The 13,892-nt window shown below is 42.0% G+C and overlaps 1 protein-coding gene across 1 annotated transcript in view; it reads right to left on the minus strand.

Annotated features, from left to right (window-relative positions):
• Nucleotides 1-1,236: 1,236 nt before the first annotated feature.
• AKAIN1 (A-kinase anchor inhibitor 1) overlaps nt 1,237-13,892 on the minus strand; it is a 48,412-nt gene continuing 35,756 nt past the window's right edge. The window contains exon 2 of the mRNA XM_047697874.1: nt 1,237-3,255. Coding sequence (XP_047553830.1) covers nt 3,062-3,255 — 194 coding nt within the window. The 3' untranslated portion in view covers nt 1,237-3,061. The remainder of the gene's footprint in view (nt 3,256-13,892) is intronic.

Below are 13,892 nucleotides of genomic sequence, written 5' to 3' on the forward strand. Positions count from 1 at the left end.
TCTCATGCTCAAGAGAAAAGATGTTATTATTGTGGTTTCCAAAATCTCCTCACATGAACTAAAGACTTTACTCAAGGGTTTAGTCTTTTTCACCTGTTTGGGTACTGTAGTGACTAAACTAGTTACCAGATTTCTCAGAACTTTTTATTCTCTATTGTATCTTATTGGAATAGACATTACAGTGGATAAGTTGAAAACTCCCTTTTCTAATTTTTTTTTTGTAAGACCTTAAAACCTTGAAAATAGTTATTCATTCCGGATTGGAATAAATAACATAGTTATTTTTAAATGGTTCATTCTTTTTTTTTTTTTTTTTTTTTTTTTTTTTTTTTTTTTTTGGTAACCTGAAATCCCACCATAAGGGAAGATGAAGCACCTAAAAAAGAGAGTTGGGGGCAGGCTAGGGGGGAGATGAAGCCCAGAAGGCAGGAAGTTGTTTTGTATCGATTTACAATACTATCCATACTGCATAGATTATTACAGAAAAGCAAAGTAACATAAAAGGATTTCTCTCTTTGGTCTACTCTAGGGCCAGGCAAAGTAAGAGATGAACAGCTGAACACACAGAGCTGGGAGGCCCATGTCTGCTTTGCCATGTAGTAAATCAGGAAGCTAAAAGACATTAAATAAATACATAAATATTCCTATGAATTCCAAAAACCAAAAGCTGTGTGCTGATTTATGATAATAGCCAATTGGTAACCCATCTTAATCCTATGCCACATGAAGCTCGATAGGCCCCGTTCAAGGCCAATAACTTTATACTGAGAGAGGTTAGCAAGAGTTTAACAGATGGATTTATTTTTACGGCTGAACTTCCTTAGGATTCTGCCAATATGGCCCCAACCTACTGGGTGCAGGTGTCGCTCAACTTTCTTTTCTTCTTTCAAGAATTTCTCAATCTCTGTGTTCCCTGCTGTAGATGTTCCATCTCACAAAGATCATGAAAGACACTCCACATTCTAGATCCACTCACTTTTACTTCCTGAGATCAAAAGACCACTTTGTAGCACACGTCCTTTCCCTTTCCAGCCTCAGGAACTGCCATCCCACTGGCTCACAGTACAGGCCCAGGGAAGAAACACTCTCAGGATCATGATATCTAGGGGTTTGGGAAACTTGGGGTGCCTCATGGTGCCAAAAGAATGTAAGATACATGTATGAAATGAGCCACACAGTGGGGTATAGAAATGACAACATATTTCAAAGCTGGATATATTTTATTTACAAATAATGTTTAGATACTGAAGTTAATCAGATGTTCTGAAAGATCCTCAATGAATTAGCACAGACACACCAGAGAAGAAAGATAGTGCATTTATGTATTTTCGCCACATGATATGACAGCAAGGTCCAGGACTGTTTATAACCAGACAGCTTAGTACGCATGGTGCTAGATCACTTGCAAACTACAAGCATTGGGTTTACTTTTTATAGTAAATCCTTCTGAATGATTTACCTTACTACTTTCATTCCCATTATCTACAGACTGTGCAATCATACCATATCAATTATATGACTTCAGATCAACTTAAACTCATTCTTCGATTATCATGAGTTCTGCTAAAAAATATTTATAAATAAATCACACTTAAATTTTAACTCCCTCTGCTCCCTCTCATAGCCTTTCTTCCTGTGAATTTTTTCCAGCTGTGCATCATGTGAGATAATCTAAGAAAACTGATAGGCGAGTGCTTCCATTTATCTACTATAATCAATAGTATCCATTGTGGAAAGGATAACATACTGGAATTCTAGAAGTATATCTTAATATCAGTCATACCATATATGCTGATACTGGCTTTAAAAAAAAACTATCAAATGTAGACATTAATATTCTGAAGCTGCAGGGTTTTTACTAAAGGCCAAATTCTTTCTCTGTCTTCAGTAGCACCAACTCAATGACTGTTGTGAAACCCAGACTGTGGAATTGTGATGACTCTAGAAAGATACGCATTATTGACATAGGAGTGGAGCTAAGGTCATACCATTGCTATAATGATGGCTTTTTTCATATGCACATATATCTCTATAACCACATTGTTCAAAACATGGTTACTTTATTGTTCCCACTCTATCTTCATGCTTCAGAGAATTAAAAATTGGTTTTTCCCATTTTCAGTGTTATTTATTCCTGATATGTATGATTTTCATGACTTCGAAAATATAATTTTAACTTGTGGGTGGGAAAAGAAAAGCTCCTATTAGAAAGGTACTAATGTGATGACATAGCCTAATGATAATGTAATGTTTATAAATGGAATCTATGGTTCTGGTTGCTCTTCATGGGGCTTCGAAAAAACAGTCATTGGCAACTCATGCATCTAGATCTATCACTTGTCTTATTTTAATTTTAGATGGAAAAAGAAATCCCTATTTCCAAAGGATTTCTGCACAGAGAGTAAAGACCAGCTATCAAACCATGGAGAGAACGGAGACCAAACAAACAAACAAACAAACAAAAACCTGAGTCCTTTAAAAGTTAAACTCCTCCTTTCTAAAAAGTAATATCAATATATGCCTTGTAAGATCCTGAGGGACTGAGTCTTAGAATTTGCCTTTGCTCCATTTGATCTTGGACCTGAACCCAGTGAAGCCTTCAATTCCATATTTGAAGTTGATAAACCCCATTCCTTCACCTTTCCAGCATGTCTTTTTAAAATACAAAGAACACAGTACCATACTCAGTATCACAGCAAAAAGGGGTGCTGTTTAAACTCACAGAAAGGTGCGTAAAAAGCAAAAGTAAATAAGCAAGACAGAATCTCGGCCGGGGCAGGGGGGGACCTTAAAAATAAATCGTGCCGCAAAACTACTTCTGCAATTACAGTGTCCTGTTTGGGCCCCCACTCCGTTTCAGAGGCACTGCATTAATATAAACAGAATCATCTAACGCACTTTTTCAAAACAGTGCATCTCAGCCAAGGGCTAGCGCGAATTCGTCCTACTTCTAGGTGCCGATGACACTTTGGTTTGCTTTACTGGCAACATTTTGGCAACGCATCCTATACTAAGAGGAAGGCCGGAAACCAAGCAGGTGACAAGAGCCAAATCGATGGTGTTACTTCTTTTCATGCTTCTTGGTTAATTCCCCGACGCCCAGCTGGAGGCTGCCCCGGCTGTCACGGGCTCTGTCCCCACTCTGCCGGCTCTCCTGGGAGACTTGCTGCACGGCCTGCAAGATGGCATTCTGCACAATCTGTTTGCTGGCTTTCTGCAGCTTCACCTCTTCTGGCTCGCTTCCAGGTTTCTCACCTAGCCAGAAATAGGAAAGGAGGGTGGAGAACAAAATCAATTTCAGGAACGGTTACAGGAAGGAGCAGGGAGGCAAGGTGAGACCCTCAGAAGGTGCTAGAGTGGCCCCGTTAATTGTGAGGAGCCCTGCTCCTCTCATACTGCTCCTGGCTCCCTCTCCACTTGTTTGCCTCAGTCGGGTGTCCATTATACATTCTCGCCACCTCAGGATCCTCTGCAGCCAGCAGGTGTCATGAGAATACAGTCCTGGCCAGTAAGGACCTCTGGGAAGGTTCTGGAAAGAGACAGACTCGTGCCCCTTTTGGCCTTTGACACCTACCCCTTCTTCTGAGGCAGGATGCAGACCTAATGTTTTTAAGCATGGAGATGGAAGTCAACATTCTGCCATGGTTGGGGAGAAAACAAGAATCCAGTTCTGAAGGCATCATTCAGCATCCACACCAGCCCCAGACCATGTACTTCTGGACTTCTTTGTGTGTGAGATAAATAAACTCCTTGTTGTTGAATCTGCCACTAGTAATCATGTTACTTGTATGTAATGTATGCTGCCTAAGAGATTTAATTTCACGGGGGCTGGCGAGTAGATTGTTACTGAATCTATATTAGGATCAACCCTGCTCCTATAACATCCCAAGGAATGAAACCATTTGTTCATCAGAATCTGTCTTCCATGATCTAGAACAGGGTTGGCAAACTTTTTCAATAGGACCAGATAGGAATTGTTTTATACTTGGGGACCATATGATCTCTGTGGATCATGACAACTACTCAGCTCTTCTTGTTGTAGCATCAAATCCACTATAGACAATACAAAAATGAATTCACATCGCTTTGTTTCAATAATTCGTTACTTATAAAAAATCAGGTTGCGAGCCAGGTTTGGCCCATAGGCCACAGTTTGCCAACCCCTGGTGTAGAATGGCAGGAATTTTCTAATTAGAAGGCAGGCAGTCTACCTACCATTGATTGTTCGCCTTCTTTCCTAGCTAAAAACAAGACAAAACCTTGATTTCATCCAGGCAACTATGTAAGCAGGTATAGCTAAGTTCTGACCAATGAAGTGAAAGTTCATTTAGTAAACAATCTGAAAAAGGTCTTTACAAGGACATAGGCAGACAATGGCCCTCTGCCCTCCCCCCAACCCACTGCCTGCGACTCTGACACGATGAGTGTCACTACAAGGGGTTTTGCTAACCATGAGGGAATCTTTAGAATAGAAACCATTTTCAGGGATTTACAAAGAAAAAGTTAGAAGGAGCCTGAGAAGTCAATGACCAAGAGCCACATGTCAATCCTTGGCTGCCCACCTCCAGACTGCTCTCATGTTAGGAAAAAAAAATACACACACACACACACACACACACACACACACACACCTTGCGGTGCCTGGTTGCCTCTGTCGGTTAAGCGTCTGCCTTTGGCTTAGGTCATGATCCCATAATCCTGGGATCCAGCCCGGACTGGGCTCCAGATTAAGCCCCAGATCAAGCCCTGGGTTGTGCTTCCTGTTCAGTGGGGAGTCTACTTCTCCCTTTCTCTCTGTTCCCCTCCCCCCCAACCTCCGCGTCCTCCCCCACCTCCGCGTCCCCACCCCCCCCCCCGCGCCCCCGCCGCCATTCCTGCTCTCTTGCCTCCTTGCTCTCTCACTTGCTTTCTCAAATAAATAAATATTTTTTTTAAAAAAGAGAAAAATACATATTCTGTTTGATATACTGATGCCAATATATCTTATTGATGCATTTGGGGCTTTCTTTTATTATGCAGCATACTTATTTCTAACTCACGCGTGGCAGAATGATCATGAATCTAACATTTGACTAAAGAGCAATCATGAAAATTTTAAGTTCCACCTGCTTCTATTTAGTGATAAATAGAATGGGCATCATTCGTTATGCAAAACCATCGTTTTGGACGTTCCCTCTATTCAAATATGCTGCTACCATGAGAATGTATTTAAGATGGGAGGTTGTCCACCGGGACTGATTCACTGACAATGGAATTCATCTACCGGAGAAAAACATCACGTAAGAGAATACTGAGTCACTCTGGAAGACTAGGCAGCTCTTATCCCTTGAGACAGAGAGTTGTCATTATTTAGCCACATTTGTACCACAAGCATTACTTCCTGAGAGATTTACAGTTTAATGAACAAAGTAAGATGAATCTATTCAAAACCAAGGGACAATCCTCACCTCGCTCCCCTCCAAAAAAGGAGAATAAAATGAGCATTCTGCACCAAACTAAGCAGAGAAGCAATCAAAAGCTACAATGTGTAAGGGAACAGAAACTTTAAATTAGCTGGCAAGAATGCTTCAAAAATGCTCTGTCTAAAAAGAAAAAGAAAAAAAAAAAAGACTGAACAGTAATACCAAGGTATGCTAGGGCACGAAGATTTAGAATCTGTGTTTTGAAGCCCTTCCGAGTTATATCCAGGTTCTTTCTACCGCTTTATAGCCTTACCATCTTGGGCGAATCATTTAGCCTCTGTAAGCCTGTGTGTACATCTGTCAAATGAGCAATTAGTATCTATTTTAGGAGAGTTGCTAGAAAATTAAGTGACATGACACTTATTCAGCACTCAGTGTGGTTCCTGAGGACTTGGTATGCACCACTGTGTATCAGTTAGAGCATCAACAAGGCTATTGTAACAAGGAAACTAAAAAATATAGGAGAAAACTCAGGCAAGAAAGTGATATTTATTGCTCTCCCTTGTATCAGCCCAGAGAGTCTCCAGGGTGCAAGTGGCTCTACTTCACTAGGCTACTGAGGGGTCGGCTTCCTTCTTGCCTATCATTCTGCCATGTCCTGCTATACTCACCTCATCTGCATGAGTTGAGCTCGTTAGCCAATATCCCATCTGGGGCTGGAAGGTAGTCAAAGGGAAAGTGAAGGGTAAGTGATTTCCTTTAAAAAATTATCAGCGCCTGGGTGGCTCAGTGGGTTAGGCCGCTGCCTTCGGCTCAGGTCATGATCTCAGAGTCCTGGGATCGAGCCCCACATCGGGCTCTCTGCTCAGCGTGGAGCCTGCTTCCTCCTCTCTCTCTGCCTGCCTCTCTGCCTGCTTGTGATCTCTCTGTCAAATAAATAAATAAAATCTTTAAAAAAAAATTATCATCTAAGTTGCAAACATCACTTTGCTCACATTTTACTGGGGGAAACTGAGTCACAAGACCACAGCTGGCCACCAGGAAGCCTAGGAAATAATTGCAAACTGGGTGGCCACAGGCCCTTGTAAAACTCAGGGAGGTTCTAATATTAACATGAAGAAGCAATTACATACTTTTTGAAATTACTTCTGTGCCATGGCCAAGGCTAATTTGAAGAGGAAGAGTATATATTTACAGCAGGGCAATATGAAAATTGGGGAGTTCTGCCTACTACCACTCTAGAACATAAACGTGTAGACAAACGGAAAAGCTATAAAGGTTCCTGTTTGCTCCTGGAAAGAGTACCTTAGCCAAACTACATACGTTTTAGCTCTAAGATGTCCCTGTTGTACAGCTATTTTTCTGTCTTTGAATGGAGGAAGGAAGAATGTAAGGATGAGAGTAAGCTGATTCCTTAATAGGAGAAAGAGAGAGAGAGAGAGAAACACTCTAAACTTAGCTGTGACCTAATATCTGAGCTAAACTGTCACATTCTCATCCATCCATTATGAAGATAAATTGATTACAAAGTCAAAGGCAGCCCATGCCATGTTGTGTCTAGAGTACCCCTTGGGTGACCTGAAAGGTGGGTAACCCTCACAACCCTCATCAACACTTTGCCCTGGGTCATGAGTATCTGTAGTGAAGAGAATAGGACAAAAAGAGTGGCAGTTAACTAGACAGAGAAAGTGAGGAATGCAAAATGAGGGTAAAAGCCAGGCAGAGCACTTGGACAATAACAGAAAGACAAAAAAAAAAAAAAGAAAAAAAAAAAGAAAATTACAAAAAAAACTAAAAAGACCCCAAATATCAAAAGTAATCCTGAGAAAGAATAAAGCTGGAGACATCACACTTCCTGATCTCAAGCTGTATTATAAAGCTACAATCAAAACAGTATGGTACTGGCATAAAAACGGACACCCAGACCAGTGGCACAGACTGAGAGCCCAGAAAGAAACCCATGAATATACATACATATATAATCAACTGATATTTGACAAGGGAGCCAAGAATACTCAATACTTTTCAAGAGAAAAAGTATCTTCAATAGATGGTATGGGAGAAATTGAATAATCATATGGAAAAGAATGAAACTTGATCCCTATCTCACACCAGTCACAAGAAATTAACTCAAAATGGATTAAGAACTTATTCAAACACCTGAAACCATAAAACTCCTAAAAGAAAGTATGAAAAAAAGGTCCTTGGAATGGATTTCAGTGATAAGTTTTGGGGTGTGGCACCTAGAACACAATAAAAAATAAACGAAGTGGTACTACCTCAAATTAAAAAGCTTCTACACAGCAAAAAGAATGATCAACAGGTAAAAGGACAATCTACAGAAAGGGATGGAAAGGGTTAATATCCAAAATACATTTTAAAAAACTTATACAACGCTATAACAAAAAATCAAATAACCAATTAAAATGGGCAAAGGACCTACATAAACATTTTCCAAAGAAGATATACAAATGGCCAAGAGGTACATGAGAAGGTGTTCATTGTTAATCATCAGGGAAATACAAATCAAAACCACAATGAGATATCGCCTCATGCCTGTTAGAATAGTGAACATCAAAAAGATAAGAGGTAAATGCTGGTGAGGATGTGTACGAAAGGGAGCCCTAATCCAGGGGGTGAGGGGTGCAGGGAGATTGTAAACTGGTGTAGTCACTATGGAAAATAATATGAATTTTCCTCCAAAAATTAAAAATGGAAATACCATATAATCCAGCAACTCTAATTCTCGGTTTGTATCCAAAAGAAACAAAATCACTATCTTGAAAGATACCTGGATCCCCATGTTCATGGCAGCATCACTTACCACAGCCAAGGCTTGGGAACAACTTACGTGTCCATCAGCAGATGAACTGGATGAAGAAAACATGGTATGTATATAGAGTGTATGAAAGAAAAACATGCTGCCATTTGTGACAACGTGGACAGACCAGAGGGCGTTGTGCTAAAAGAAATAACTCAGACAGAGAAAGGCAAATACTGTATGATCTCACTTCTATGTGATCTAAACAAAACAAAACAAAACAAAACAAAAAAACAACTCATAAGAAAAATAGATCAGAATTGTAGTTCCCAGAGGTGGGGGAGAGAGGGTGGAAGTGCTGGATAAAGGGGGTCAAAAGGAACAAACTTCTGGTTACAAGACAAATAAGTGAATAAATAAGAAAATTTTTTTCTTTTTTTCCCTTGTGTCCGTATGAAATGGTGGATGGTAATCACTTCACAGCATATGTAAGTGAAGTCATTGTGCCCTACACCCTAAACCTGTACAGTGACCTGTGTCAGTTATATTTCAATAAAACTGAAAGAAATAAAGAAGTTAGGTAAATCACAGACACATACTGTGTGTAGGCTCTTCAGCATGCAAGGAAATCCTGATGCCCTTCTGTTCCTTTACGTTCCGGGCATTTCTCGGCAGTGTGATTACCATGGGAAGGCGTGCGTCCCAGCCAGACATTTTGGAAATATTTGGCTGAGTCTCACATTACAATTCAGAAACTGGAATCACTCGATACAGCTCTAATTGGATGTAATTGGATTATCTAGATTGTTCTCTGCCATTAGAGAGTTTCAGCTCTCCCTCCGCAGTGCTCCCTTTCTTCCCAAGTCTCCCTGACTTCGTGGCGTTTACTTACCCTTGTTTCTGCTTATTCATGACTTGAAATGCTTCATGATTTTACAAACTTCCTTCTTTCTGAGGACATTTTGACTAAGGTTCTGCTTGTGATGGCTTGATTCTCAACATATCTTCAGCTGAAATTCCTGAGAGAGAAACTGAAAGACTCACCATACCACCACTATCCTTGAAAAACAGCATTCTTATCCTAGGTCACCTCCTAGGCAGCCATAGACTGACTGAATGCCAGTGGCTCATTTTGGCCTGATAAGCTGTGGCCTGAGTTTGGATCAAGAGGTGAGAACACATCTGCATAGGAGTTAGAAACCACCTAGCCCCCTCCTCCCTGGGCAAGGGGCCAAGGGCAGGGCAGGGCAGACACTCACAGGATTGGTCTCATCCAATATCATTACTGACTGGTGCTCCTAGGCATTCACTTGGAAGGATAGGACATTTGACAACAACCTGAGAGAGACCCTTAATAAAAGTACAGTGTGAAAAAGTGCATTACAACCCGACAGGAGGCAGAACCAACCACAGAAATCCTCAGAGTCCTGCCATTTACTTACACGCGTTATGTTCGCTTGAAATTAATGAATCACCTACATGTTGTAGGTGGCCAATTGCCTAATTTTAAATGATGCAAATGTCCTCTAGCCTAATTAGCATTTACAAAATCATTCTGGTATTTCACAAAAGATGATGAATCAATTTAATTAGCTTTAAACTCTAAATGCCCAATACAGATACATCCAAGTCAAGAATGCGATGTAACTAAATTTATCTTCCGTGTCCTTCCACCTCAAATCATATCCACCTACACATGTGGGCACGCACACACACAGGCTTCCCCAGGATCATGCTTCCTTAGGACACCCAGTCCGCTCCATGGGGACACAGATGACACTGAGCTCCACGGCCCTCCCCCCTTCTTCAGAGCCTGCTCTTCCATATGGCGTCCTCACCTGCCCCAGTAGAAGCTGTCTGGAACTCAGTGCAATATGGTTAATAATTGGTCTTAATTCTTTAATTAAACCCATTAAAACCAGGATCATAGGAAGATCTTCCTGGTAACAATTTACATTTTTCTCCCCCTAACAACCCAAGGGCCACTGGCCTCTATTACATTAACCCTATCATTCTATTCCAGTGAAGTGTTTTTTAGAAAAGGTCAGTGTTTCCATTTTGAGGCAGAATCTGATTAGTGATTTTCCTTTGATCGGAGAGATCAGTTTCCTTTGACACACAGACAGTGTGGCAGTGGTTGTATCATAAGCAGCATCTTTATCTATGGTCCCTCCCCATGGGGTCACTAAATATGCAAATTACAGAAGTCTGTCTCCAAGCAGCAGAAAGGGTGGGTCGGCACCGCCCACCCACACTCTTCAGGGCACAGCGCTGCCAATGGTGACCATGGATCATATTTTTTATCTTCCCCTCTGATTGCTTGAGACTCTAGAGACCGTGTTATCATTCATCAATGACTAGCATGTGGAACACAGAGAACAAGGACTAATTCTGGTCCCTTTATTAATGGAATGATGGTCTATTTTCCGGCTCTAAGTACAGGAATTTTCCATGAAGGACCAGATGTTAGCTCTCCCTCATTTGTGCCAACTGCTAGGGAAGCTGTCCTGGGTAACCTGCTTTGCCACTGAGCAAGCTAAAGTTATAGGACTTCCCAGCAACGGAAAGTCACAGCCCCCTGAGTTTCCAGCTTGCCATTAACAACTTCAAACCGACGCTGCTTTCCTATGCACCATAAGCAAATCAGAAGCAACATTTGGCAGATTGAGAGTCAGAAGGCAAGACAGGTATTGGCAGGTATAGGAGACCTCTAAGTCATATTTGACTTACCACCATCACCCACATCAAATCAAGTACAGAGCATTAAGAAACACTCCTGAGTGTGCCTGTAATGGCTGGTCATTTTATAATGAGGCAAGCTACTCTCATACACTTATACAGAGTTCTTTATTGAAATGCCCTATAGAAGAAGAAGAGATGAAAGATATTTATTGAGCATCTATATGCAGGGTCCTGTGGAAAGTGACAGAGACCACTGGGCCAAAGCATTTCATTCATGGATGCATTCATTTTTAGATGAATTACAGAGCACTTGCTATAGGACAAATGCTAGGTTCAATGTCGAGCCAAACAGTTCCATACGCTGCTTTACTGGAGTTTACAATACAGCGGAAGAGTCAAGTGTGGATCATATAATCAAACAGGCTTATAATTTTGAGCCAGGACCCAAGCATGAAGCAGCATGAGAGCACATTACAAGGGAAACTGATCAAGTCTGGGACCAGGGGAGGATGCCGGGGGAAGGAGACTGAGAAGTTCACAAGGTGTTAACAGATGAAAGGAAGGTGGTGGGAGCAGGAAGAAAAGAACGTGTCAGGCAGGAAGTTCAACCCGACGTGGAAGTTCCCCATTGTGGGTGGGACAGGGTCCTGTGGGAAGCTGAAAGCAGCCCCAGTAGCTGGATGCCCAACAGTGGAGAATGATGGGGAAGACAGGAGACCATGTCTAGGAAAGTGGGCCAGCCAGATGGTACAGGTCCTGGCAGGGTGGGAGGCATTGGGTCCTTTTTGGAGAGAGAAGCTGAAATGCACCCACAAATTCATGCCACACGGGGTACCCAGAGAAGTTGGAGGAGAGTTACATAACCATGTTGGGAACATCCAGGGCTCAGAGCAGGTCTAGCAAAACAGATCGAACTCAGAAATGCCAACAGGAAAAGAGAGGGAATTCCTTCCCAGGCCTCAGAGGGCACGACAGATACATAACTCTCTGACCCAGTGCCTAGAAAGCTTTTACCTAGTACAGCTACCTCATTATCTTAGAACATAATTTAACTTATACTACTAGGCTGCAATGTGTTATTTTTAGGAAAGCCATAAAGAATAGCACCAACAAAACTTGAAAACAAAAAGTCGTCTTTAAACTAGAAATCCAATTTGAGTGTGTTGGCCAAGACAAAGGTAATTTTGAAAAAAGAACAATAGGGAGGACCTAATTTACTGGCTATCAATAGTAGCTATCAGTAGAGATTCAGAAAGTGTGATCTTGGTACAAGGATAGAAAAACTAGCCAATGACATAGAATAGGAAGTCCAGAAACAGTCCTACCCATTCGAGGTCACCTGATTTATGAAAACTATGACATTGTAGTCCAGCGGGGAAAAGACAGTATTCTCAGGCAATGGAGTGGAGCCAGGTAATTATTCACATGGAAAAATGAGGAGCTTTGGCCATCCCACACTGTCCATAAAAAATCAGTTCCAGGTGGACAACATATCTATACTTGAAATGCAAAGCAATCAGGAGCACTGAGGCTTTTTAGGTCAGTGAAGTTACTCTGCGGGACATGACAATCCTAGATACAAGTTACTGTACATTTGTCCAAAACCCTAGAATGTACAGCATCAAGAGTTGACCCTGACGTAAACCGTGAACTGTGGGTGCTAATGAGAATTGCTGTAAGTTCGGCAAGTGTAACAAATGTCCACTGTGGTTCAGGATATTGACAATGGGGGAGGGAGGCTATAGCTGTCCAGGGTTGGGGCAGGGGCATTGTTCTTTCCCCTTAATTTTGCTGAGAATGAACCTAAAACTCCTCTAAAAAGAAAATAGTCTTTAGAGGATGATCAAGGGCCACCTGGGTGGCTTAGTCAGTTAAGTGTCTGCCTTCATCTCAGGTCATGATCCCAAGGTCCTGGGATGGAGTCCCGAATCAGGCTCCCTACTCAGCGGGGAGTCTGCTTCTCCCTCTTCCCCTCCCCCTGCTCCTGCTTTCTCTCTTTCTGTCTCTCGCTCTCTCTTTCGCAAAAATAAATAAAATCTTAAAAAAAAAAGACAATAAAGCATTCAGAAGAAAATATAAAAGAATATATTTCGGGGCGCCTGGGTGGCTCAGTGGGTTAAAGCCTCTGCCTTCGGCTCAGGTCATGATCCCAGGGTCCTGGGATCGAGCCCCGCATCGGGCTCTCTGCTCCTCAGGGAGCCTGCTTCCTCCTCTCTCTCTGCCTGCCTCTCTGCCTACTTCTGATCTCTCTCTGTCAAATAAATAAAATCTTAAAAAAAAAAAAGAATATATTTCTAATGTGGGGGTAGGCGAAGATTTCGTAAACAGAACACAGAAAGCAATAACCATAAAGGAAAACTGATATATCGGACTATACTAAGCTAAGTGGGTTTTGTCATGGAAACACAGCCATGGGAACAGGCTTTCCACTTGAGAAAGCTGAGGTGAGGAAAATGTTTGTGAAAAGCCATCTGGGAGATGCCTCGAGTATTTAATTTTCTGAACACTTGGATAACAAATAACTCAACCACGACTGAGTTATGAATTCAGAGAGACTCGCAGGGCTGTTCTTCCTCTTTTTAAAATCTTATTTATTTATTTGACAGACAGAGATCACAAGTAGGCAGAGCAGCAGAGAGGAAGAGAGAAGCAGGTTCCCCGCTGAGCAGAGAGCCCGATGCGGGGCTTGATCCCAGGACCCTGAGATCATGACTTGGGCCGAAGGCAGAGGCTTAACCCAATGAGCCGCCCAGTCACCCCACAGGCTATTCCGACCACCACACAGATTTCTGCAAAACCTTGTACAGGCTTCCATCCTTTTGTCCCAGAAGACAAGGAAGATCAAACTTCTCCCCAAGTCCCTAGTTTCTTGCAGTCAGTAGCAGCTCTAGGATTTCAATGGAGGAAGGATTTAGGAACCGCAATCCAGAGGAAGGGGAAACAAAGAATTTGTCCTGAATCTAGGGCATGGGTAGCACTTTACATAGGACATATCAAATGTTCATTTGCCATCTCAAGCCACAGTGGGCGGGATGGAGGAGATGGGG

Source organism: Lutra lutra, chromosome 12 (assembly GCF_902655055.1).
Source record: "Lutra lutra chromosome 12, mLutLut1.2, whole genome shotgun sequence".
Lineage (NCBI taxonomy): Eukaryota > Metazoa > Chordata > Mammalia > Carnivora > Mustelidae > Lutra > Lutra lutra.